At 34.6% G+C, this 27,495-nt stretch overlaps 1 protein-coding gene across 2 annotated transcripts in view; it reads right to left on the reverse strand.

The window, feature by feature from the left end:
• The window catches only part of LOC110025482, a 72,509-nt gene extending 49,131 nt beyond the window's left edge, over positions 1 to 23,378 (reverse strand). For both annotated transcript variants that reach the window (XM_020725989.1, XM_020725988.1), the window contains exons 1-4: positions 22,680 to 23,378; positions 15,350 to 15,449; positions 3,016 to 3,352; positions 1,767 to 1,879 (exon numbers count right to left, since the gene is read on the reverse strand). In XM_020725989.1, coding sequence (XP_020581648.1) covers positions 1,767 to 1,879; positions 3,016 to 3,352; positions 15,350 to 15,449; positions 22,680 to 23,209 — 1,080 coding nt within the window. In that variant the 5' untranslated portion in view covers positions 23,210 to 23,378. The remainder of the gene's footprint in view (positions 1 to 1,766; positions 1,880 to 3,015; positions 3,353 to 15,349; positions 15,450 to 22,679) is intronic.
• Positions 23,379 to 27,495: the final 4,117 nt, after the last annotated feature.

Genomic DNA, 27,495 nt, shown 5'->3' on the forward strand with positions numbered 1-27,495 from the left:
TCAAACAATATTTTAGTCAGACTTGTTCCCATTATAGAAACAAATCAAAGAAATGAAATCATGACAATTTTCAATCAAATTACTGCTAATCCAATTATATTCCAACATCAAACAGTATTTAGTCGGACAACAAGTTCATGAAAGAAGATAGTAAAATGGAATTGGAAAGTTTTAGCTTCATTAAACCGGCAGAAGATAAAATGGCAAGCTTTTATTCCTGTCAAGGCAGCAAGAGCTCTGAAATTTTCTCTTGATTGGATGCGTTGATTTACATGACGAACATGAAGATGGTTGAATTGAAATTATCTCTAGAATGGCTCCGGATTTTTTCAGTCCTTTCTACACCACTACTTTGTGGTTTTAAGTTTGATCAGATGTTATTTTAGTTCCAATTTTTTTTTTTACAAATATTTCAGCACTCTTCATAATTGCATTTCTAGTGATACATGATTGCCATTTTTTATTTTCATACATGAAAAGCAAGGGACCTTCTCCCAACCCCCCCAGTATATTCATCAATAAAAAAAAACTTATATTATCTCAAAGCTCAAAATGATCTAACCATAAAATAGTCTTTAAACAATATTCATAAAATCACTTTTGCAAATCAAAAGGCACACCATAAAAATCGCAAAAAATGAACACTTCAAAACATGCCATCAATTCACAAAATAATAAACCTAAGACAAAAAAGAAAGACAAAAGCATAATCAATGCATCTTTCATTTACAACAAAATGCCGAGTACAATAAGAACTGTCGCTAACATGTTTATTAAGCTATATGTTGTGGTCAGTGTCTCGTATGTCTGATAGTAACTTATAATAGCAGGCAACAGAATGTCACTACCATGATCATTAAGCTATGAGTTGTAGTCAGTATCCAGTAAGGCTCACATTGCCTTACATAATAGCAGACAACATAATGCCAATAGAGCTATCCATCAAACTCATCTAAAATACTACGAACAAAAAAGCAATTTTCAATTAATTCCCACTTGAATCAGTAAGCACAACTAATTCAATGAATATCATAACCCTGGTACAGAACATAAAGTTGCTACTAATGAGAAATGTGAAAGATCACACTACGGAGTATAATGTAAGCAGCCAGCATCAGATGAATCACCATAATATTCAAATTCTGAAGTGTGCATGCATGTATATATTGATTAGGACATAGTATCTCGAAGTACAAACAGCAATATCAGATGCAGAAATTATTGATAATCCACTAACAATAATTCAGTCTAAACAAATATGTCAAAATAAAGGAAGGGAATAATTCAGAAAGAGTAGTTAGTTTTATCAAATAAATATGAGTTTAAAAAGTGGAGGTGCAGGGCAATAGTGAGCAACTTTGGTTCAAGTATAGATTAAATATTGTAGAAAGATGCTTTAGAAAATAAGTTGAATCATGAAGAGGATAACAATTACATACACTAAGCAATATAAGAAGCAGAGTAAGCTAAACAAATAAAAAAGAATATGAAATTGACTGTGCAACTGAAAGTGTTTGAGAGAGAGTGTGCGTTTCTGCCTTCACAAGATCAATCTTAGCTCAAGTGAAGACATAGTTCTCTAAACATGACTCGTTAAATTATTTATTCTACTATTATAAATAGAAAAGGTAGAATAAAAAGACAAATGTATCCATCAAATACTAACAAGAGAAAACGAAAAAAAAGGATAAAATTTTGCAACATTCATATTGGTTCTTCCACTCAGACAAAATATAGTAGCATGCCAATAGAATAATTAGGCTGACCTCTAGGGTGGAATGGCAATCAGTGACAACTTCAAAGATTGCATCTAGTCCTTTAAGCTCCCTCAAACTTTCTTTAAAATTTCCACCAACCTTTCTAATTGTCTCAGTTGCACCTGAAGGAAACATGTGACAGCAAAATTTAGGAGGATAAGCATTTAAGAGTAAGAACCTTACCAGGCACATTATATTCAGCATCACTTGGCCAAATTATAGATAACAGTTAGTAACAACCCAAAGTGCTGAAATTATATGGCAGTACATCTTAATGAAATGAAAGGAAAGCATTTTTTGAGGTTACCTTAAACTGAAATGAAAACACATACTCTATGAAAATCGTATACATGATTCTTGTGCATCAAATATGGCTTTCTATAGGAATGACATTAGGCACTTCATTGAGTCTAATGACGCATTCTTTGAATATTTGAATTAAATAAACAATCACCATTACAATAAATGAAAATTGTATCAAGCTTTCAATGTTACCTAAAGAGTTAAGCTGGAAAAAGTAATGACTTCCTTCAAAGCTGTCATAAAGAGGACAGTTAAAAAACAAAGGCATAAATAAGTTAGAACTGTTTTTATAATATTTCCAGGCATTTCCAGGGAGAAATCACTGTCTCGACATTTCAAGCCTAATGACCTTGGTGCAGGACAATGCTCTAACCACCAAGTGTTCTGCCACTAATGAATAACTTGAGTAATCTAGCGTGCAAGAGAAATATCTACTGCTACTGCAACCACATACCATGTATCCCTGCAATGCAATTAAATATGACAGCAACGGTTTCTGATTCCTTGTAAGTGTTTTGTTAAACGAACATGAACCATCTTAGATTTCCATTGGGATGAGTAAACATAGCCCAAACTAAGTTTTGCATGCATCTTAACTCAAAAAAATAAATAAATAAAAAATAAAAAAAAATTAGAAAAAATGAAAAAGCAAGAAATTATTCACTTCACTTATTTAATTCACAATCCGTTCCCAATAACTAAATATGCTTATAGTCAAATAAGAGAAAAATTTACAACCATGAAAAGGGGCTATATGTGGTAGGAATTGGAATATCCGGTTAATCTATAGAAAGAATTTCCTTAAAAGGTAAACATATAATCAGAGTTATTACAAGCCGTGTGCACCATACTTGAATAAGAAATAAATCAGAACTCATGATATCATAATAATAATGTAAACCACATATATGCCACGATAGAGAAGAAATATGAAGGACATTAAACAGCAACTTACCAGCAAAAGAGACGGTAGATAAGCATGCTTTCTCCATGATCAATAAAGCTATCCATTTTGAGCTGAACTCCGGCCTCTTCATACCATCATCATTCTCATTGCCAGATTTGATCTCATTACAATTTACAAGAATTTCTTTGACTTTTGAAATTATTGCTCTTGAGCTAGAATCAACTCCTTTACTTGCACTATCAAGTGTTTGAGGCTTGTGTCTATCTAAGAGATTGAAGCGGCCCTTTTGTGGCTTCTTCTCAACAGAATGACTAATTGGTGGATTTAATAGCATAAGAAGAAAACGTAGACAAGCCGGAGACTCTAGAAGACGCTCATCTTCAACCTGAAATCAGAGAAGCGAATAAACAGGAAACAAAACAAAACCAACATTTGTATCAGATTCACCTCCAAAGTAATTATTCAAAAAAATATTCCCACAGTCTAATAACACGCCATGAGACATAATCTTATAATGCTACTAAAACTTCAAAGCCTAACATGTCGGCAATCAATTGAAAATAGAAAATCGTGGAAAGCATGCCGCCAAAGTCTATGAATCCACATCAAAAAAACAACTAAAATAATAATTTTCATTCAGATCATCCCTAAATAAATGGAACCATCCATGGAGCACATTATTAAGTATAGAAGTAGCAGATCTTTTGATAACCAAATAGAAAAAATCCAACGTTCAAGCCATTAACAAGTAGCTCAAAAATAAAAAACTTTCTTAATTTTAATTTGCCAATTCTAAAATCAATAAGAATAATATAAAACCTTCTTTCTCACAAAGAACCTTTTCAAAACAAGTAAGAATCTCTAAGACACCGATAATAGATAAATTATTGCTCCCATGCAAAATCCGCACTCAAATTTACTAAGGACCTTCTAATATAAAGACATACTTAAAATCTCCATGAAATTTAATCATCCTAATTAATATTGAAATTTAATTATAAATCACAAAATAATACAAAAAAATTACAAAAACCATGATATCACCAAATTAATCCTTATTGAATCAAGGTAATTATCTCAAAACTTAGATACAATTGTGGAAAGATATGTTACAATACCAATTGTGTTGGTTGATTATTTAGCCAAATTAGCTCATAAAAAGGTGAAATTATGAGGCATGATCAATGCAGAAAACCTTGATTTGCTCTTAAGGCAAAGAACATGAGTATTACGTACACAAAGTAACTCAAAGCCTCAGAGCATGACAAATAAGAATTTAGTGACACTAACAACTCCATTAAAGAATTGACTTGACAATGTCATTTGGCTCTACTAATGAGAGTACTAGGCTTTATACATGTACCATTGTATGCCTTACTACAATAGTTCAAGCCCGAGGATATAAATATAAGACAAATTGATAAACCTAATAAAGTTGATAAACCCAATTGAGTTCTCATGGTGTTAATGTCAAAGGATTTTTATAAGTGAGCCGAAGAACCATAGAGTCTTAGTCATGCTACGTTAGTGAGCTTTGTGCTTAACAACAGGCATCAAGTCAACAAAATTTGACCATAAGCAGTGATTTCCATTTTATGTGATTTTTTAGATCGAGTCAATGATTCTTAGCTTTTATTGTTGAATGTCATTCTAAGAGCCATGAGCTCCCAAATCTAAGGTGGAGAATTATAAATGAAGGGTGAATTATGAGGTAAGATCAATGCTGAAAACCGCAATTTGATTTTATGGCAAAAAAAAAAATCTCGTAGACAAAACATCTCAAATTCTCAAAGCATGGGTAAGTATAATTTAAAGCAACAAAAAATGACTACAATAACCAAAGGTATGGATTGTCCAAAGCTATCTGGCTCTAATCTTGAAAGTACTCCCCATAGAAATATGTCATTTCTATTTAATGTTGGATACGCTAATGCTTGAGAACATAAATGCAAAAAATGTTGATAAACAATATTAAGATAATAAATCTCCATAACATATGTTTCCATTATCTGAAGATTTTAATCCTAAAGTGCGATCGGGTAATTACAATCTCTATAATTCCTCTCATGTGATTTTGGAGATTTATGTTACAATGGGATCTTGGCATCATCTTGGTGTGCCCGAAGGAACAAGTATGGAAATATTTGCCTTCATGATGATGTTGCCACCTTTAAGATAATTTTAGTTATTATGACACATTTGGGAACATTTAACACCTAATGTGGCTTTTCCTTTACTTAGTATACTCCTCAAGGATACTTCATAAACCTTAGATTTAGAGGAGAAAATCAAAATTGTGCCCTAAATATCTTATAAAACCCCAAAACACTTTCCAAAGCTTCAACCTATGGAGGCTTCTACTAACTTTTCTAGCCATATGTATTTATGTAATCTTTCTTAGAAATATTCTACAACACATAAATTTGGAAGGCACTGAAATTTTGGTTCTTTTTGCAATTTCAAAGTATATACTTTTTTTTCATAATTTTTAAAAATTTGGAGAGTATTTTAAGAATATTTCAAAACCATTAGGACAAATTTGTAATATTTAAATTGTGTATGAACTACTATTATAATTAAAAAAATCATTTTCACGGGATATTTGCACTAACATTGGCAGACCAAAATTGATGTGGCGCCACAATGAACTGAAACATGACAAATTTAGTAGCTTGTAAATTTTATTCAACCAGTAGTAGGGCCAAAAATCAAGTCACATGTGGTAGGGTATAGTTTGACAAACTATAAATGTGTTGGTGGATCTCAATCCTTAAACGTCAAATTATGTTAGATTAATCAAGCAAGTTCAAAAAAATCATAAACTCTCCTCTCCCATGTTTGTAAGTCTTTACAAATTGTAAGGAATAATCCTTGTTGCGTACCTTACAATTAGAGAAATTAGGACTCATTTGAGCCATTCATAAGATACAACCAATTTAATTTAGCCAACAAGAGAGCTATTCCAAGTTTGTCAAGTAAAATTTTGAAGGGTTTGTTAGACATTTTGCTTGGTTTTCCTATGGTATTACTCCCACGCAATCTTAAGTAATTGTAGTTATTTAAGGAAAAATTTTTTACCAGCTCACCCAAGTCCATTTCAAAGACTCGTCACAATATTCTAACACTTTTCTAACAGTATTTTTAGTTCAAAACAGCACTAACACAAAAAATAAAAATCAATATACCTAAGTACATAATTAATATGAGTTCCAGGGCTTTGCTAAGGGTACGGATAAAACACAATTCTATCGTCCCAATCTCTTCCTTGTTCTTCTATTTGTACAATTTTCAATTAAACCTCCAACTCAACAATGTGATGGTAATGTCACACCCAATTTGTACATAATGTCATGCATCATCAAGCTATGATTGTTCAACCTCAAGGCAAACTTAAATTTGGTAAGGTTAATCTTTGATTGTGAGTGATGTCACAAACAAACAACTCATATAAGTGTTCCATGTACTTAATCAATAAATTCTTCATTGATCTTCTATTACTCATTATTGAAACATTGTCCCATCAACATCTTTTCAAAGCAGATCCAACAGATTGTCTCGATTACAACAACATTTTGCCAAATCGAACCCACCCAGGATCCTCAATTTTAAAATAGTACATTAATACTCAATATCGACAAAACAGTAAAGAATAATCTTATGGTCCAACAATGATCATTCGAAGGTCCTTCAGTTTTCAAATTTTCAGTTATCTAAAGGTCCTTGCCAGCTTTGAAGCACTTGAGACTGTCACCATAAGCTTTCAGATGCCAACTGGAATAGAATGAGCACTTGGAGTTTGAGCGCTGGGTTATTTAGACTACTAATAATCTCAACCATTAAGATAAGTTCTAGGCAAAATCTCAAGTTGGCTTCAAAAAATCAACATTGGTCAGCTCCAATCCATCCAAACTCTTATAATCAGGAGCTTAATTACAATCAATATTGTGTCTAATAATGAGGTCTTCATGATTGACGGATTGAAAGAATCGTTCATCATATTCTAGAGACAAAAAGTTCATGGATGATCAAGATTCCTATTTTCCCTAAATGTTCTTAAATAAAGGCCAAATCAATAAACCAATACCTCAAATGAAGTAAAAAAATCTATCAATAAGATTATATAAGATTAATCACATTGACAAATAATCAACTTAACTTTATATGTTGGCTAGGGCAGCAGGCAACCCTTGCCAACTTTACCGCTAATACCACTAATACAGATTATGGCATAGCATCAGCGTGGGCAGGTTCATCTTTATCATGCAAATCCTGAATTGTGTGATAAATGATGATTGAAATGCACTTTAAAAAAGTCTAAATTGTTGAAGTGCGGGAAGACATCTAAAATGCCCAAGTGATGCTAAACATGAAAAATGCATGCACCAATGCAACTTAAAAAAAAAACTACAAGCTCTGAGAGACAACATTAATTTTAACCAGGACAAATGTAAGCCAATGTGTAGAATTTCTTCATCCTTGAAACAAAAGACAAGATGACGTGCACATCTACCCATTTATGGGACAGGAGTGGAAGCCCAGTTAAAAACCAATCCTTCCCTGGCTGGGTCCAAGAATTCCTATTCCCTTGAGCTGGTCGGTGTATTATGGGACTATTTACTACCATAGGTTATTATTAGGGTGTTTTCTTTTCTACATAAACCTAGTTTGGGCACAGTTGGGTCTTATGAATTAGAGACAATTTTTCTCTAATTTTTCCTTGTTGGGGTGCTAGATCATTTGATCTCTCTTAGGCGGTATGCATGTGACCTGATTAAATCTAGATGATGAACTCTCCCGCATGCCCGATGAACCCTTATACCGTCGGTGTTGCTGCCGACCTGCAACTTCCTGTTTTCAACTTCTTGTATGGTTGTCGATTGTGCAAGTTTCTCAGCGACCGCCATTTTTTCAACCTTCATTCTCATCATACAACTCATCTAAAACCTCTTCTAATCTCCCCGCACTAGTCTAGTAACCTAGATCGGTGTCAGTTTGTATCACAGCCACCCAAACCCTAAATCTTTAGGGATTTATTTTCCTCGCTTCTAGCCTAAAATACACAACATATTTCATCTACACAATCAATACCCTAACTTCAACCCTATTCTCCATTCCTAACCCTGAATCCTAAACGCTCACCCTCACCCTTCACCCAAGAATCGCCTACATATTTTGGCTAGAATCTAATTGCGAGAAAGTGATATAATATCACCTAGAAGAGACATGCAAAAGGGTGTCCAAGAAATCACAATTAATAATATGAAAAGGAAGACTCAGCAATTACAATAAAGTTTTATCGAATTTAAAAGGAGATAAGCCGAAGAAGTTGCCCATAACCATAATGAAGGCCCGTCGGATTGAGAGGAGAAAGTTAAACCCCTCAACCAGAAAATTTTCAGTGATTAAGAACCTATGCCACAGTAGTTTGGCATTAAATATAAGAATAGAGATAATGACTTTGAGGTGAAGATCGACTTTCTAAATTTTGACGAATGTCAAATCCGAACAAATTTATTAAGTCACTGGAAATACTAAAATGAATTTTTTAGTCCAATAACATTCCTCGGGACAAGAGAGTCAAATTGGCAACCATCAATCTCAAAAAATACTTCCTTATAGCTAGAGATTATGAAATGTCCTCAACAACGAGAATGAAATAGTCAAATCGCCACAAGGCATAAAATGAAAAGAGAGATGCAACACAAATATTTCCCATGCATTACAGGTAGGGAATGCTCTTAAAACTCCATAACTTGCATCAAAGAGATTCTTTTATGGAAGAGTACATGGTCGAATTTGATCAACTCGTGCTGAAATATCAATTTGTCGAACCAGAGGAGCACATAATGGTGAGATACCTTACAATTGAAGCCAAGCTGCAACATTATTGGTCCCTAGTTGATGTACAGAACCCAACTTTAAAGGTGGTAAAACAACATTGTCACCAAGGGACCACCATACCTTACAAACGGTGATTGACCTTCATATCAAGCAGCAAGAGCACACCCACGAGAGCACTTAAGCCAATCCCGCGCAAGGAAAATCAGCCCAAGGTGGAGAAAAAGTGAGGGCACCAGCACCCCTAAGTCCTTCCATCCAAAAAGTGCTTCAAATAACATTGTTCTAGCGTATAGTATCTGATTGCCCAACCATAAGAGTGATTGATTTCACTGAGTGATGAGCAATGAAAGAATGAATAGTGACAACGAAGACAAAGGAGAAAGTGAGTAAATGAATGAGTATCATTTTTCAGTTGACGAGTGAGAAATGTTAGCAGCTTTAAACTAAGCCCAAGAAAGAACAACAGTAGCTTCATCACAATATGTATCATATATATTGAACCGTGAAGAGAAATGTGTATAGTCTTATCATTGATAGATACAATTGTGAGAACATGGTGTCTACCCAAATGGTAGATAAATTGAGCCTTATCACATAGCACACACAAACTTATTCATAGTCTTGGTTGAAGAAAGAAAATGAGATCAAAATTAAGAAATGTCTAGTAGAATTTTCTATTGAAGACAAATTTGTAATAAGTGTCGTGTGATGTGATACCTATAAATGCTTATCATATTATGTTAGGTCGTCCTTGACAATACAACCATTACACACATCATGATGGCTACAAGAACACATCTCTTGTATTGTACCCTTATCATGAAAGGCGTATGTGACAGTAGGCATTCATATAGAGTCTAAGCCTATAGTGTAATGAGCTACCTATCTGCAAACCTTGAAAGAAACATTAATAGGATTATCATTAGTGATCCTAGAAAGTGATGTGTCTGAAAAGCTGATATCAGATATAAAGTAGCCCTGCTTCGAGAATTTTAAGATGTCCTGACCAACAGTCTACCTCTTGGATTGCCACCCTCGACGTAGGTACAGCATGCCATAGATTTCATTCCAATGTCTATTCATTCAAATAGACCAGCCTATCGAATGTGTCCAGCAAAGTATAAAGAAATATAAAAATAAGTCATAGACTTGATGACTATAAATTTTGTCTATAAGAACACTAGTCCATGTGCAGTTCTAACTTTAATCGTGTCAAAGAAAATTGTTTTTTTGGGTTTGTGTATTAACAGTAGGGTTGTAAACAAAATTATTACCAAGCATCGAGTATTCATTCTATGATCGGATGATTTGTCGAATCAATTGCATGAAGCCAACATATTCTCCAAGATTGGTTTATGTGGTAATTACCACCAAATCAGAATAAGGTCAGGAGATGACTGAAAGATAATTTTTACGGAGACATCCCATAGCCCTCTTTAGTGAGAACTTAAATGAGTCTAGGCAAATGAACTCCAGCTATGTCGAGAAATTTCATGATATAGTGAAAGCCCTCAGCTAGAGTCATTATCTTTTGTCTAACAAGTTCGCTCTAAACACTAACCACGAGGTCCTAAGATTCTTGAATAACAAGAATAAGATAAAAGATAGATATGCATCATGAGTAAAATTCCACTTTTCTTTGCATTTTGTGCTCAAGCACAAAGGTGAGAGCCATAATAAAGTTATTGATATCTCGAGTCATCGGAAGCTATTGATATCAACAATGCATTCTACAATTGTTGAATTTGAAGTGCTGAAGAACATTCATGCTACTAATGAAAGCTTTCAAGAGATTAGTGCTTGATGTCAAGAGAGACCTTAGAATTAGTATCATAGATCAAATGGTTATTCATTCTTCCAAAACAAGTGCATTCTAAAGAGTTCACTAATGTAGGAGTGTCACAATGGAGCATGGCTAGATATTTGGCGGGAACAAAGACTTATTTTTTAGTGAAATAAGATTTATATTGGCCTTGATTGGTTTGAGGTGGTGAGGCACATTCGACCGAGTAAGATATGCTACTTGGCTAAGACTTGAGTGCAAAATACGGGTCTATATAAGCTGCTACCTATTCCAAAGTTGTTTAGGCAGATGTGAACATTGATTATACGCCCCAGATACAGTGAAGTACTTTATTATGGTCATGGTGGATTGTTTCTCCTACATGGCGCACTTTGTATCTTACACAAGATGATACATACTTCACACATTGTAAACTTGTATTTTAGAGATATAGTTAGCCTGCATTATGGGTCACGAACCATCACCTTAAATAGAGACATAATACTTTTAAGTCATTTCAAGAAAACTTTGTGAAGTAAGCTTGGCTCAAAAATTCAATTCATTTCAGCGACTCACCCATATACGGGTTGATAGACAAAGATGGTGAATTCTAGTTTTGGAAATCAACACGGATATTTTGTAGGCAATAATATCAGATAATGGGGTTTGATGCTTCCTCAACTTGAGTTTTCTTATAATCATTCCACCAATCAATCCACGGGTCAATCCATTAGAAATTGTATAAGGGAGGATACTCCCCACTACCGAGCATACCACTAAAGTCGATGCTAGAGTTAGAGAGAATTAGGCCCATCATGAGCAAGCGAGAAATAGAATTTTCAAGTAAAATAAGATCAGAAGTAAGCTAACAAGTCTAGGAGCTTGAAAATTTAAAAAAAAAATGAGACTTGGTATGGATTACATTAAAATAAAGGCTTCATGTAAGTTTTTTGGAAAGCTCAAGCCAAGGAGTGATGGACAATTCAAATTTAACAAGAAAATCAAAGACAATGCCTCCAAGAATGACTTGTTTGATGACTACATTTCTACTATCTTCAACATTGCAGACCTATTGTCGTACAACAATGATCTAAATGCTTTCAACAAAGAAGGCAACACCTTTCCTACCCTTAAAAGACAGTATTTTGCATTAATAAGTCACAAAGCTGCAAAACAGTACAAAATGATGCTAAAGAGCATGCAAAGTATGAGGTGTCCTCCCTAAGAATAGAAAAAAGTGAATGCAGCTCGTACATTTTTCATAAAAAAAAAACGATGCAAAGCCTGTTGTGCCAAAAATAAGCATCCTCATTGTGCTTTCTAGGTGCAAGGTGAAATAAAACTTGACTGAACTCTGTAAAGAAAGCTATATTTAGACTAGGTTGTGCTTGGAAGCTCCATCTCTTCTCCCCCAAGCTCTATCTAAGGAAGTTAATCACATTGTTGTTGTCACCCTCAATAATAACTCCATTCATCCCCAGCATCCGTCATTGATATAGAGGATAGCAACTAGCTCAATCTGGGTGTTTTCCCAATGTTCCAAATTCTTGCCAACCGCAACTACACATTCACAATCTTCATCACGGTTCACAACTCCCATGTCGGCCACACGAAAGAAAAGTAAACCTAGAACCGTTGCCACAATAAACATCAGGAAGGGGACACCAAGAGGCGAAAATTAGACAATCTATTGGACTTTGATTATTATCCCAGTGCTCTCATATTGGGAGAAGGTGAGTTTGTCTGAAACTTTAAGAACTGCTGCCGCGAGAATCATCAGTCTCAAAAGATTTTTTTTTTTTTTTTTTTGCTATTTCTGGCTCTCCAACATTGATGAAGAACACTACAGTACATCCGGGCTTGAGCAATGTAGGAGCAAGGTGTTGAACACATGGACTTATAAGCTTCCTCCCAATTGCTGAAAAAAGGAAAGAAAACCCCCATTTTCTGATTGCCCCAATTACCTCCATGAGGACTCTACAGTTGGTGCTGATGTGAGAATTCTTATCAGGTTGAGCACACCCCCATGGGCAATCCATACAATCCACAAGTCCTCTCATGTGAAGCCAAACATTGGCGGGCAAAGCATCTTTGAAGAATCTCCACCAGAGCATGTTGTGCAGAGGGTTTGCTAAGCAAGCCATCGACATCTTCTTTGCCAAATTGTTCTTTGTATGAAAGGGAGGTGATTATTTTTTCCAGAGTTCCAAGCAGTTAACTCGGGCTGTTTTTTTACCCAAATCAGCATCGCATTGGATTTCGAGAATCCTGCATGGGAGTTCATTACCAAAAAAAAACCTTCCAAGCTGCTCACAGTCCCGGGTCCTTGTCCTGACACAGATCCGCAAAGGCAGATGCTGTTCACAAAGGTTGGTAACTTCAATATGGGGCTGTCAAATATCCAAGCATGGATGAGGGCAAGAATTTATCTCCCATTATCAATCTTCCACCACAGGGTATGCTGGAGTTTTGCCGCTCCATCAGTAAACATCTTCCAGGTGATCGAGTTTCTCATCACAGCAGGCCTATTCCACAGGTTACCTGAAATGTAGATATGAAGAGTTTTGATTCTTTAGGTACTCTCATGCCAACCTGGCTCTCAAAGGACTCCCCATTTGCTGGAATCATGGAACCTTCCCCCAGCATTGGTTGGTTGGCACATGACATTCCATCTCACGTGATGAATCCCAGTTTGATTTGGGCCTTTGTTCCATAGGAAATTTCTGCATTTCCATTTAAAATTCAGCAGCACAGAGCGGAGGACCTCAGTATGGGTTAGTAGGAAATATGGGAGGGACAGGAGGGAGGTGTTGGCTAATGTCACCCTTCCATCCAGAGACAACTGTCGATTTTCCAGGCATTGAGCTTGCTAGTGGCTTTCTGGCTAAGAGGTTCACAAAGTCAGATTTGTGTAGTTTTTTCATGGCTAATCGAATAACCAGATATTCAAACTCCTCCGCTTTATGAAATTTCAAAGCATGGGCAATTTGATTCTTCTTCCAACCTTAGTGTCTTAGACTAAACAGAATGGAGGACTTAGCTTTGTTCATTCATTGTCCAGTCCATTGGCAGTACTCTTCCAGAATCTTGAGAAAGTCCTTGGTAGCAGTCATCGAGGCCCTAGAAACATCAGCTACCCTCCTTGGCAATATGGAGACCAAGGTGGCTTCCCCTCTGTTGTAAGGTAAGGGATAGTTCAGAGCAAAGTATAAACAAATAAGGTGAAAGTGAGCATCCTTGCCTGAGCCCACATTCAGCTTCAATCAATCTAGTTCTTTGACCATGAAAGAAAGAGTATTTAGGCTTTTTGATACATTGGAGTACCCAGTTAGAAAATTTGGCAGGAAAGTGCATGGCATTGAGGATCCCCTAAAGAGTGTCCTAGTTCATTTTATCATATGTTCGCTCCATGTCAATTTTAAGAGCCATGAATCCTAAAGCTGCAGTGGAGTGTTTGACCCTATGGATCATCTCTTGGACTAATAAGCAATAGCTGGAGAAGCCTCTCCTACCCAAGGAGAATAATGCAGATGCTGCCCCCTTACAGGATAGAAGTGGGAACCCCATCCAAAACTGATCCAAACTAGTTATTGCCTGGCCAGTTCAGAGAATTCTTATTCTTTGATCTTGTCGGTTTATTTAGGATACCATTAGGATATTTTATTTCATACATATAAATATATTATTAAAACCTAGTTTGGACACCTTTTTAATTAGGATTTATAATTAGTGAATGCTTTATCTGGTTTTTCCTTGTCAGAGTTTTGTATCCTTTAATTTCTCTCGGGTGGAGTGCTTGTAGCCTGATTGGATCTAGGTGGTGAACTCTCCCAGATGCAGGAGTGCCCCTTCTGCCACCAGCCTTGCTGCCAATCTATAGTTTCCTGTTTCCAGCTTCCTGTTCAGCCGCTGATTGTGCCAATTTATGAGCCACCGTCATCATTTCACCCTCCATTCTTATCCTACAACTCACTTGTGACCTCCCCACACCATCTAGCAATCTTAGATCGATGTCACAACATGTACAACTAAGATGAAAGATATTAGATACCCCTTTAAAATAATTCCCCGCAAAGTTTTGATGTAGAAGTAAGAAAATATTATCCCAAATTGAAAATCCCCATGTGGAGAACAAAACACAAAACAAAAATACAATGTAAACAGAAAATAAAGGAATGGAAGAAAATAATATGAAAATAGACAAAATTAAGAGTATCAACAGGTAAATCAACATCAGATATCAAGACAAACTTGGCATCTCCATGGCCTTCGAGAGGAACTTTACATCTTTGTTTCATCATCAACAAAAGAAATTTCTAAAACAAAGACCATTTATACAAAAAACTAAGAAAAGAACAAACATAAAGGGAAAAAAAGAAAAAAAGTAACCCCAAAACAGCCTCTGCAGCATCCAAGTGTATCTGTATTGCCGAACATTCATTGGCGGCTAACATCAAATAATAAAATGTCTTGCTCATACTCATTCTTGTCTTCATATCACTACATTGTTGTATTCTTCCAGTGCTTTAGAACAAGGGAATCGAATAAATAGGCATTTCAACTAACATTCACTATACCTCGTGTGCAACAAACTCTAAACCCCGCAACATATTTTTCTGTTTTAAAGCACTAAAGGAAAATTTCAAAGAATTAAGTATATGCTAAGGACCTTAAGCAAGAATTTTATTAAAAAAAAAAGAAAGAAAATCCAGCAACATTGAAAAAATAAACCAAATAATCAGTATGAATGGAACTCACATCACTAGCCATGATGAAGAAAAGAGCTGCTGCACCGATGGTGCTTGGAGAATCATCAAAGTTCAAGTCCAAAATTGCATTGATTATTTTATCAGCCATCCTGAAAAACATTTCAGAACTTTAGAAAATTCATGCATGCATACGACAATATCAATACAACTAATAAAAAGATAGCTAAACGCTCCACCCAAAAGCAGATCATGCTTATACATTCGTTTTAGATCTTATAAAAACATAATCATACTTCTAATATTTAATAAATAAATTGCCCACAAGTTGATCTTTAGGTAAGCAATTTTACCCATCTTTGTAGTATATTTTTAAAACATAGTTATATTTTCTTTGATAATTTTAAATAATAGTATTTTTTTTTTTTAGTTCTAAATTTAGAAAATTAAACTTTTAAATAAAATAACATATTTTAATTTTTGGCCATGTCTAATTTCAATGAGTTATAATTCTATCATTAATGATTTATAATTTTCAAAATGCCCAAAAGTTTCTCTATAAATAACAAATTACACCTACATTCATTCTACCTTTTTAAATCATAATATAATTTCATTTATAATTTTAAAAATAATAATATTTTTTTAATTTTAACATAAAAGTATATATGGGTGCTATTTTTGGTTCAATATCTCAATTTAATAAAATTGAATGTCTTCTCAAAAAATTGTTATTTCTAGTTTTATTTTCCTTTAGATTGAATTAATGCCATTTGATAACGTGTTTCTCCATTTAATAAGTATACCATGACATTAAAATTAAAATAATATTTAACTTTTAATATAAAATATTGACCATGTGTTTTCATGGGACGTGCTTGTTCTAAAGCTGTCAATAAATACTTGACGTAGCTGTATAAGAGCGTTCAATTAATAAAGAGAACACGAACCCAATCTACTTAAACATTTGTCCAAATTACATGCTTTGTAGCTTTGATCAAGAAAACTTCAATATGCATCAAGTATTAAGAATTAAAACTTGAATATGTTCCTAACAGTCAAAACAAATGTGAGCTTTACACACAAGAATTAGAGTAGAAACAGAATTAGTAAGTATTTCAGGATATTGAAAGATATGTGATAAATAATATGCAAAAGCTTCTAGAAAAAAGGAGGTTGTTTGTTTAAGAGAATAAAACAAAGGTGCAATTTCCACCAGACTTATTTATTTGCCGTATAAGTAAAACAGCAGACCATACGAATTAGCAGCTATGCTAGCTGAGATTGTGGACAGGCCAATCCAGGAAAAAAATCAAGATGGGATACAAATCATGTGGATCAAACAACTATGAAGTATTGCATAACTGGTTCAGAATTCAACTATATGAATCCTTCTTTGTCCTCATTACTATGATTCATGTTTAAGATTGCGCAATAAAAAAAACACATCTCAATGTTTTTTGAAAAAAATCACCACACCTTATGTTGGTCTTGTTGAGGTGAATGCCACAGGCCCAAAACAAGCCTGAGGCCAGCCTCAGCGCAAAAAACAAGAGGTGCAAGTTACACAAATTAGGTTTTGGTGATTTAAAAAAAAAATTTATAAGTTAAATTTATACTAAAATCTCATTTTAACATTTCACAACAATTAGCCCTATATAGAAACTGAGACACTCGACCCCATCCCTGACCTACCAACCGCATGCATGCTCGTTGTTGGCATCTCAAACCTGCCGTGCTGCTAAAGATGCTGCTTTGCCGAGCTTTCCGCCACATCTCTTCTTGTTGTTGGTAACAATAGCATTTTTTTCTTAAAATTAAAATCTTTTTTTTCTTTCGGTGCTCTGTGTTTCCTTTTTTTTTTACATTTCCTTTCTATAATAACATTTTTTATTATAAGATTTTCGAGGTCATGAGAAAACCACAAAGGGAAATAAAAAACATCGGCATGGAAACATAAAATGGAAGTGAGAATTGGAGGCAGTGAAGTGGCATACATCTATTTGAAGTTCAACTACTGTGATATAAGTGGTTAAATATGGTGCAACATAATAAAAGAATATGTTTCTATTCCGCATAAGAATATTGCACCATGTGCCAAAATTCCTAAAGAAGTAAAATAAAAGATTTGTGCTTGCATAAACCAAGCGACCTTATCAAAATATTTGGCACAACCATACTTTGATGACATAATTGTAAATGGATTTTATTATGGTCATCGGCCTAGAAGTAAAAATTGCTCCTCTTTTTTTCCACAAATGTCTGAAAGAAATGCAAGGAGGCTCATAAACCAATATATAATAAGCGTGGAGAATGTAAGTATGATGGTGAGAAATGGCACATCAAATGTCACATCAAAATGCAAAGAAGACTTGCAATTGTGCTTGAGTGTACAATGAAAGCTACTACAAAAAAGGTAACAGCATTTAGTGTGACAATTTTCCCCCCCTTAAATTAACATAACTTACTTTATAGGTTCCTGTGGTTAAGGCCTAAAACTCCATCCATGTATGAAGTCAGGATTTAAATATTGAATAACTGATAAAATTATCGAAAAGATCATGAGAATTTGGACACTGATTTTACTCACAGTCATGTTTGATGATTTATCAAATCTTCAAAGTAGAAGCTTAATCAGCATTTAATTAACAATCTGAATAACGCTATTTTTATCATATCAAATGAAAGATTCAAAAATAACCCAGCCAAAACATCCTTTAAGATTCTACCCCATAAACATCCATAAGAAGTATGCCTGAAAAAATTCAATTAGGTATCCACCTATGAGCATTCCTCAATATATGTTTGAGTTGAGGCATGTCAACTAACAGATTGGTCTAACCATCCAAGTGCAAGAAGTTGAGCAAAATCCTTATGGTCTATCTTATCAAATTGGGTCCCATTATATTGTGATCGTATACATATATAAAAAAGATAGTTATCAATTAATCCATATCATGCTATAATTACCCTTAAATAAGCACTTGCCATGTACCAAGCCATATCCCTTCTAATGGTGAAAATCTTACTAGGAATAATTAATAAAAAAAATTAGAACTTCTAAATATAAATCTATATTATTGACAAAATTTATAAAAAAAATGATTGAATAAACAAGCATACGTGAATAATTCATTATACAAACAACTATAAAAAATTTTATCCTTTGACTTCTAACCGTTAACCGTATACCAAAATCTACCTAGGCCAAGTTCAAGCAGCTCAACCTATCAAGGATGGGCTACAAAGCAAGCTAGTCAGAAGGAACTCATATAAGTTGCTATTATAGGAATATTCAGCTGAGAGGGTTGATCAAGGGAAGTTGTCCAATTCATATGATCCATTCAGACTATACTCAAGGACAGGGCTAGCATAAATACATGCACACGTTATTCAACCATAGGAGCTGAGTATCGCCAGACATCCCATTAGCTTAACAGAACTACTCATTATAACTCACATAAGCACGTTGAACTTAGGCTAAAATTTTATATGGACTGATTCCTTATTTTAAAAAACATTAGCGTAACCTTGTTTTGCTCGGATAAACACAACTAGCAAATATCTATTTTATAGCAAGCCTTTATTGAGCTTTTAACACAGTTTATATAATGCATGACGAATATGCAAGATGACGATGATGACTACACAAAAATAGCCCATCGAATTTCTCTCAAAAACACAGAATGAGGCTAGCAAGCATCTGTGTATGGATATTAGAAGATTATTTTATGAAATACAATCCTATTCAATATGGCAACCTCTCTATCTTATGTCAATATAATCTGCTTAATAGATTCATATGATTGCTACCTTCAATCACCATTCATAAATGAGCTGAGAACTGGCTAAATAGCACTAAGAAAGTCATTTGAAGTGATTGCCATGTACAATGATTGGTCTAATATTAAGAAATAAATACTTAATCAATATTTTGATTAGAAATCCCTATGGTACTTATTTTTTTTAAAATTATATTGAAGAGTTATACCAAGTAAATGACTTGCATCATATATTTTTAGAATTTTTCTGGAGTTGTAGAGGAGATTGGAGAGCATCAAGTGGTACGAGTCATTAAGAACAATGCTAGCGCTTATAGTGTGACCAAAAATAAGTTGATGGATAAGAAAAAGCATATGTATTGGACATCATATGTGGTACATTGCATAAAATTGATTTTCGAAAAATTATAGAATTGCCTCAAAATAGAAAAGCATTAAGCAATACAAAGAAGATCAACAATACAATCATTTGTGAGTTTTAGCTTCGATGAGAAAATTTTCTAAGAAAGAACTTATATGCCCGCTACTACCAGATTTGCTATGACCTAGTTATTTTTACAAAGCACCTGAAATTAATGCAACCTTTGAAGGCTATGTCCACTTCCACACAAAGATTAAACTATGCTTGGGAAATAAAATAAAATAAAAAAAGGAAAGAAGTTAAAAATTTATTTTGAATGAGAGATTTTGGTTTAAATATGAGTTATGCAATAACAACAACTAAGCCCATGGTTCAAATTTTAATAATGATTAATGCGGATAAAAAACTGCCATGGGCTGCATTTTCAATGCGATGCATGAGGCAAAAAAGTAGATTGCACATAACATAGAAGGACAGGAGTCCAGCCATAAGAGAATTTGAGAAATAACATATAAAAAGTGGGGGCTTCAGCTTTATTGTCATGCTCATCCCTAGGATATTATTTAAATCCCCAATTTCAATATATTAAAAACAAGCCAAGAAATCTTGAGATTAAATTTAATTTACGCCAATGTAAAGATTAATTGACAGCAGACTCAATCGAAACTATGAAGGCCAATCTAAATTTGTAGCATTTTGAAAATAGAAAGGCTTCATTGGACTACGGCAAAACAAATATACAACTATAAAATATTTCTCAAATAATTTTTAAGAATAATTAGTTAATATTTCAATAAATTTGTATAAATATTTAATTATATTTTTTTTCAAATTTAGATGAATGATGGATTCAATTTGATGTTGCTCATCTAGAGTTACAAAAATTTATTATTAAACTACTAAACCTTATATGTTTGTCATATGAGTCTGAGAAAAATTGGAGCATATAAAACCAAGTGTATAACAAATAGAGATAGTTTGACTGCCTTAAAGATGGACTCTTTGACAAACATCACATAAAATAGGTGAATACATATTTGAAAAAATTTTGAGGATGATGAAGTGATGAATATCCATTAATCTAAAATAATATATAATCAGATAATGAATGAAATGACATCATCGGAATTATAACAAGATCTTAATATTAGTTTCTTTAATAAAGATAAAAGTAAAACTAATAGGTCCACAATCAGCAAAAAATCAACAAAAACATTTCCATAAAAATTTACATAATTAAATTTGTAATCATCAATATAATAACTATTTAAAATTTTAATTAACATGCTTATTGATTTTTTTATTGGATAAAAGGAAGAATATTGAGATCAAGAATGAGGGAAAGATTAGGAGAATATTCATATAATTGAGCATCAATCAAGAGATAAACAAATTCATCAGGACAATGACTCTAATGAAGAGTAATTGAGTGATGAAAGTGATGAGACTGATGAGAGCTTCTGAATTTAAAAATTTTAATATTAATGTAATGTTATATTTTTAGTGTAAGAGTAGGATAGAAGGACTTATTGTGTTAAATTTATTTTGAATTATTATGTTTTTACATTGATATTTTATCTTAATTTAATGTTTGTATGGCACTTCTTCATAATTTGATTTTAAGACGTGATCAAGTTACTTGATGATTTATACTTCATACTTTGATGTCCTTATAATACTTCTTAGTTGATGCAATTTATTGATTTTGAGGCTTACACCTCAAAATTCCTTGAGGCTTATGTCTCACCTCATAAACATAAAAAACGTCAATACCCAAATGCTTAATTTTAAGCCATGGTCATGATGAATGTTTTCTTTCTAATCTAAACTTGTATATTAGGAAATCAAATATCCATCATTGAATATATATTCATAATTATACTAGATTTGGAGCGTCTAAGAGTGTCCTTGAGATGGAGTTCAAAGGCTACATTGGAAACACAAGCTTCACAACCTTTGTTGGTCTTTTATAATTTAAGTTGTACGCAAGCCAGTCAGCCTCCATATTTGAGCCTACAAAGTCATTACAAAGCGCTATAGTTATGTATCGGATTCTAAAATTATGTTCAAGTTCATCTAAAGGTGCATTTGCTAAGCAAGCGATACATATCATGTAAATTTTCGGAACTGCTGGTCCTTAATATGGTTTCAAGAATAAACATAAGGCCTGTCCCATTGGCTGTGACTTATAATAGATCTAATGTATGGTATTTAAATGAATTTCTTGGCATATATTTCAAGAATTGAGTAGCCATCTTAGGGTTGTAAGTTAAATTAGCACTAACTAAATGCCATAATGGGTATATCATACAATCCAGTACCAGCTATCATCCATTACAACCAATAAATTTCAAGATCAAGATAATCTGCTTTATTACTTTTTTAGCCCCCCATTATATAGAGGAATATTTTTTTGTTCTTTTATAGTTGGCTATGAACTAAAATCATCTTGGTTTGATAAGAAGGCCTTATCTTCTTCCAAATCTGTTGATATGTGATGTTCTTATTTAAGTGAGAGAATATTTCTCTCTCTTCTCATGTTAATATAATTATTGATTCCAAAGTGTGAATGAACTTGAAGAGATCTGCAAATATCCAGATTTCATTCAGTACATGAAATCTTAAAATGATCTGTTTCCTTACATGATCACAAATTTTTATGTTTTATTTATCTAAGGGAATTCGTTGCTTTTCACAATTTTCTTTTTTTTTTTATGTTATTTTGGTTTCTTGTTATCCATCACTGAAAGTAGTTATATGAGCGATATAGTTTGCTTTCCTCATGAAGTTTACATGCTTATTCCTATAAAACTGATAGCATTATACTATTTACATCTTCGTTAGGAAAACCATATGCATGGCATAACTCATTTACGTTTTTTCATTAGGACACTCTAAAGTGTGATATACCCTGTGCTTTGCACAAAACTCTACTCCTCACACACCAGCTTACTACGTGTAATTATGAAGTTCAGCACCACAAACTCCGATTCTTTAATACGAGTTATCCTATCGGTATGCCTCAGGTTTACTGCAGACCTTCTTTAAGAAAATTAAAACCACTTCATAATTTCTCAATCCTTCCCGTGAATAAAAATATATAAAGAATCAACAAAAGGATCGCAGTAGTCTTCCGCCGAGAGACTGCATAGCCCCAGTCATGAATCTTGATCAAGATGACAGAAATTACAACAATCGAATCGCTTAAAAAAGTATGAAAATAATTCCAGAATACTAACCCCCGAGCCCTAAGTAGCCGGCGCCGCTGCGCCACGCTGCAAATGCTTAGCAGAGAGAGCAAGCTGGCCCGCCGAATTCGAGCGGGCTGCCATGGCTGGAGACCGTCAAGAGAAAAATTCACCTCATCAACATGCTCCATCATCTCCCCGAACTCCTGCGTCTCCAACAGCGTCGAAGTCTCCGACATAGCCGCCGCAGGCTCTTGCCCCTTTAAATCATCGATGCAACCCCGCTTTTGCTTCCGCCCCTTCTTTTCAGTCCTCCTCTCCGTCTCCTCGTCATCCAAGGGGTCTTCGTTCTCACGGAGAGATAATGACAAGAGATCAGGGTCGAGGGACCAAGGTGACGACTCCTGGGAGGATAATGTGACTGCAAGTCCATGGCGACGATCTTGGTGGCTGTCTTGCGAGAGGGAGAGCTCGCGTAGGTCGGCGTCCTCAGATCCGCCATAGTCGGAATCAAAACGGGGGGTTTCGGAGAAACTCCGGGAATCGCAGCGGTTTCGCCTCGAGTAGGTTCGGATCATCATCTAGGGCGGGATTGTAAGGGATCAGTGCTCATCGAGGCGGCGAAACGAGAGAGGATCTCAGCATACGTACGATGGGAGAGAGCCAGAACAGGAAGGCGTTGGGCCGCAAGCCACGACGCACCGCCTTGACGAAGCTGAGCTCGAGTCAAATAGAAAATCATGCCAGCGAGAAAAATAAAAGCTGGAGCTATTGGATTAAAAAAAAAAGTGCTTTTTACAAATCAAGAACTTTTTTTATCCATTTTTTAAGTTCTCGTTAAAATATCAAAATTAGTTATATAACCTCAAGACATCTTTTTTTTTTTATTTCTATCAAAATTCTCAACATTTTGATCATGGCATCCTTTAAATGTATGAATTCTATATTTCAAAAAATTATTTGGATATTTGATTTGTAAATACTAATGTTTCAAATGCTTGGGATCTAAATATCCAAAAAAAATGTGCTTTTACTTTTTTTGAAAGATAAAGATAAATACCATTTGTTCTTTTGTATTTATATGTGTCACACCCCTTACACATGGAATTATATTTCACTTTTTAAAAGTTAAATAGCGATATTTTTTTTAATTGATGTCAAAGACCTTGGTGAATAAATGTAATGATTAAATTTTATGTGTTAGTTGTCTATATAAATAGGTGTGTATGAAAAATACAGCATCACGAATATAAAAGCAAGTCAACGATCAAGAAATAAGTTGATTGCTAGGAGATCAAATGACTGATAAACAACACAACACGGATCTCGGGAAATATAACGATCGAAGGGAGGGGCGATCGGTACACATGATCGTTGAAAATGATTATCAATCGGCCGACCAGGTACTGAACCACATGGTCGGTCCGCAGTCTAAAAGTTAGGAGAATCATTCAAAAGAGAACCAAGGCGGTCAGCATAACTCGGGACAGTCGGTCATGCATCATTTATCACATAGCAAAGCGTCACTCGGAACAGTTGATCTGCAAGAAGGAACAACCAACAGATCAGGTATCAGTCAGATGGCTCTTCTAATATTTTATTAATTTTTCTCTCCATGTTTTACTAAAATTAACCTTATAAAAAGATAATAATGAGGGGACAGATCTCTAATTGTAACACTCTTATCTCTATATCTATAAATAGTGGTCATTCCATTATAAAGGGTTACACAATTTTCTACCACTCTTTATTGTTTCTTCTTCTTCCTAATATTTTTTATTCCTTAGGTGTATTTCTCGGACACTTTTGGATTCAACAAAAAGAATTGCATGATGTATGTAAATATCGCTTTTTTAAAAAACATATTTGAATCTACTTGTGATATTTCTGATATAATGACTATAAGGTAAGAATTATACATGAAGAGGTAAAGGAAAATTAAAAATTATTAAATAAATAATATAAATTATTCATAATAAATCATACTCTATACACTACATGTTGTATTGCTTAATACGTCTTGTTACGTGTTTAAAAATTTGTGATGGTAGAGGGATAATCTAATGTCATAATATTGCACAAAGATCCAACACATACACAAATAATAGAAAAATTGCATAATGAGACACTAAAATTTCTTACATGGAAAAAACTCAAAAAGAAAAAAAAAACTACAAAGGTTGGGTCGATCAAAGTAATACACTATAAATGTGAGTACAAAAGTACAACATTTTCTCACAACTAGGAGAACAAGGTTGTTATTTTACACCTGATATAACTCTCGTAGGTATACATTATAAAGAAAATATATATATGTATGTTAGGAACAATCACTGCATTCTGACTACGACGGTCTAAAGCAGTGTTTGTTGGTGGTCGGTGGTTGGCGACAACATGTGTTGAAGGTAGTTGATGGTTATGGAGTCCAGAAGTAAGCTTCGGGTATTCAATAGATGTGTAACATGTTACAGCCCTATTTGAGATATGACATTTGCAAGCAGGGGTCGATGCGACAAGAGGTTGTCTGTTGTAGGAGATTGGTGTCGACAAATAGAGAAGGTCAGTAGTGATCAACAGTTGTAGACAGAAGGTGTTCGATGGTGGTCGACGGTAGTCTGCAGTTACAGGGGCTGAAAGTTATCATAGGGTTTTCAGTCAAAAACGGGCAATGGAATTCCTCTCTCTCTCTCTCTCTCCACCCCCCTCCCCCTCCCCCCTAAGTGAAAAAAAGGTTATTTATATTCATTAGGGTATTCGTGTTTTGGGTTTTTTGGAAAATAATGTCCCCAAGCACCTAATCATACAGTCCATACTGATCCCTCTTGATTATAGAAGTTTTCAATGATTTAAGTGCATTAATGACCTATGCATTGAGTGATATTGGGTTTGTTGGATTCTTCTCGTCAAGATGCTCATTTTTTTACAAGAAATGTGTCATATTTGGAGTTTCCTTAACTATTAAATTGACAATCCAAAGCGATCAAATGAACTTCAATGGCTTGATCGGAGCTTGACTAGACCTAGATTTACCTTACAAAGGTATAATTTCGAGATACTCAATTTAACTATAAAATTATTGAAATTGGGGCCTTAGATGATCTTGAATTCAAATTAAAAAAAATATTGCTAAAATATGACTTATGATTTGTGCTATATGATGATTAATGACGTATCAGTTGCTCCACTATTTTTAGACATTGGTGTTTATATAATTCGACAATATAAGTTGTTGGTCTCTTTCATGATTTCATATACCATAATAACTTGTACATTGAATTTAAATAAGAAATTGTTGATATTAATGCTCTTTAAAGCTTTGAGAATGGAAAAATTGAATCTAGCATAGCATAAAATGGCAAAGTAAACACTTCTTGAAAGATACTTGATCATGTTGTTGTAGCCAATGTCGACGGTAGTTATAGTTGTTTGGGTGTGTATGCAGGTATGTATGGAAGCATGTGTATGTTCAATTAAGTGAAATGAATAGAATTATGTGCTTAAGGATGAGATGAGATCCGAAGGTGAGTACGAACACGATCGGAAAGGTAACTATGTGCGCAGGCAGGTTGTGCTTGCAAAGGTGAGCGTGTGCTTGCACAGGCTTATGCGGGAGTGCGCGTTGGTGTATGCTCGCACGGTGTTTGTGCAACAACGGTAGCTTGTAGGTACGTATGTGTGCGAGTGCACGTGTCGATGGTAGTGGCTGTTGCATGGGTGTGAGGGTGCACATGGGGGCGTGGACTGGGCTAGTAGTGGATGTGCGGGCAGACCAAGTCCGCATCGGTGGGTGCATGGTTATGAGTGCACAACAATGAGAGACACATTGGCTGACAACACAATAACATGGTTTGGGTCCACACACATGGTCGGTTGGCGGTTGTGCGGGCAGACTAGGGCAGCAAAGGATACAAATTGTTGCACATGTCCGTGTGTTCACGTCTGCGCACGTCTGCACTCACATGCATGCCCTTTCGCACATTCTTACTTCCAAAATTTTGAACCCAAATTTCAACTTTCTGCTTAAAAAATACTATTTAAGGGGATGAAAGACACACCACTTCTCTCATGATCGAAGTATCTTCAGGTCTGGTGTTTCTTTGCCACTTAAGTTATTGTTACCTTCCATGAAGTATGATGTTGTTGCCTCCCTCAAAGTAGGTTATTGTTGCCTTCCCTGAAGTAGGTTGTTGCCTCCTCTTACTTACATTGTTATTGTCTTCCGCAAAGTAGCATTTGTTGTCTTTTCTTGCATAGGTTATTTTTTTCTCCTCTTATGTTGGCAGTTAGTGCCTCCCTTAACATAAGTTGTTGTTGCAACTCTGAAGTTGTTTGTTGTTGCCTTTAAGTGGGAGATTCTTCGTGCTTGATTTTTTTTTTTTGAAATTCCATATCTCGCGAAGTTTTTCACCCCAAAAGTCACATAAAATATCAGAAATGATTTGATACTTTTCTAAAAAAAGTTCAACTTTTTGAATGACATGGTGGTTAGGTTGTTGAATTTGACTGATCGAGTCTGTTCACCTTCTCTTGAATATGTCACAAATTATTAGGTTGATTTGCACGTCGGCTTGCAGTTACCATAAGTGTCGAGTTAATGAGTATTCTAATGATTAGATTTGGATTAATTTGTCAACCTAACAAAATAGATATTTTATTTATTCTCTTACTCTTTTTGTAGCAATTTCTACAGAGATACATGAGAATTAAAAAAATAAAGCAATTTCTACAAAGATACATGATAATTAAAAAAATAAAAGTACATCTAAAATATTAAGTAGTTGTTATAAGTTATATCAAACCAACATAGATTAAGGGCTCGTTTGGGAGGGCTTTTTGGCTGCGGCACGGTCAATTGCCGCGAATTTTT

This window comes from Phalaenopsis equestris, unplaced genomic scaffold (genome assembly GCF_001263595.1).
Source record: "Phalaenopsis equestris unplaced genomic scaffold, ASM126359v1 Scaffold000301, whole genome shotgun sequence".
In the NCBI taxonomy this organism is placed as follows: domain Eukaryota; kingdom Viridiplantae; phylum Streptophyta; class Magnoliopsida; order Asparagales; family Orchidaceae; genus Phalaenopsis; species Phalaenopsis equestris.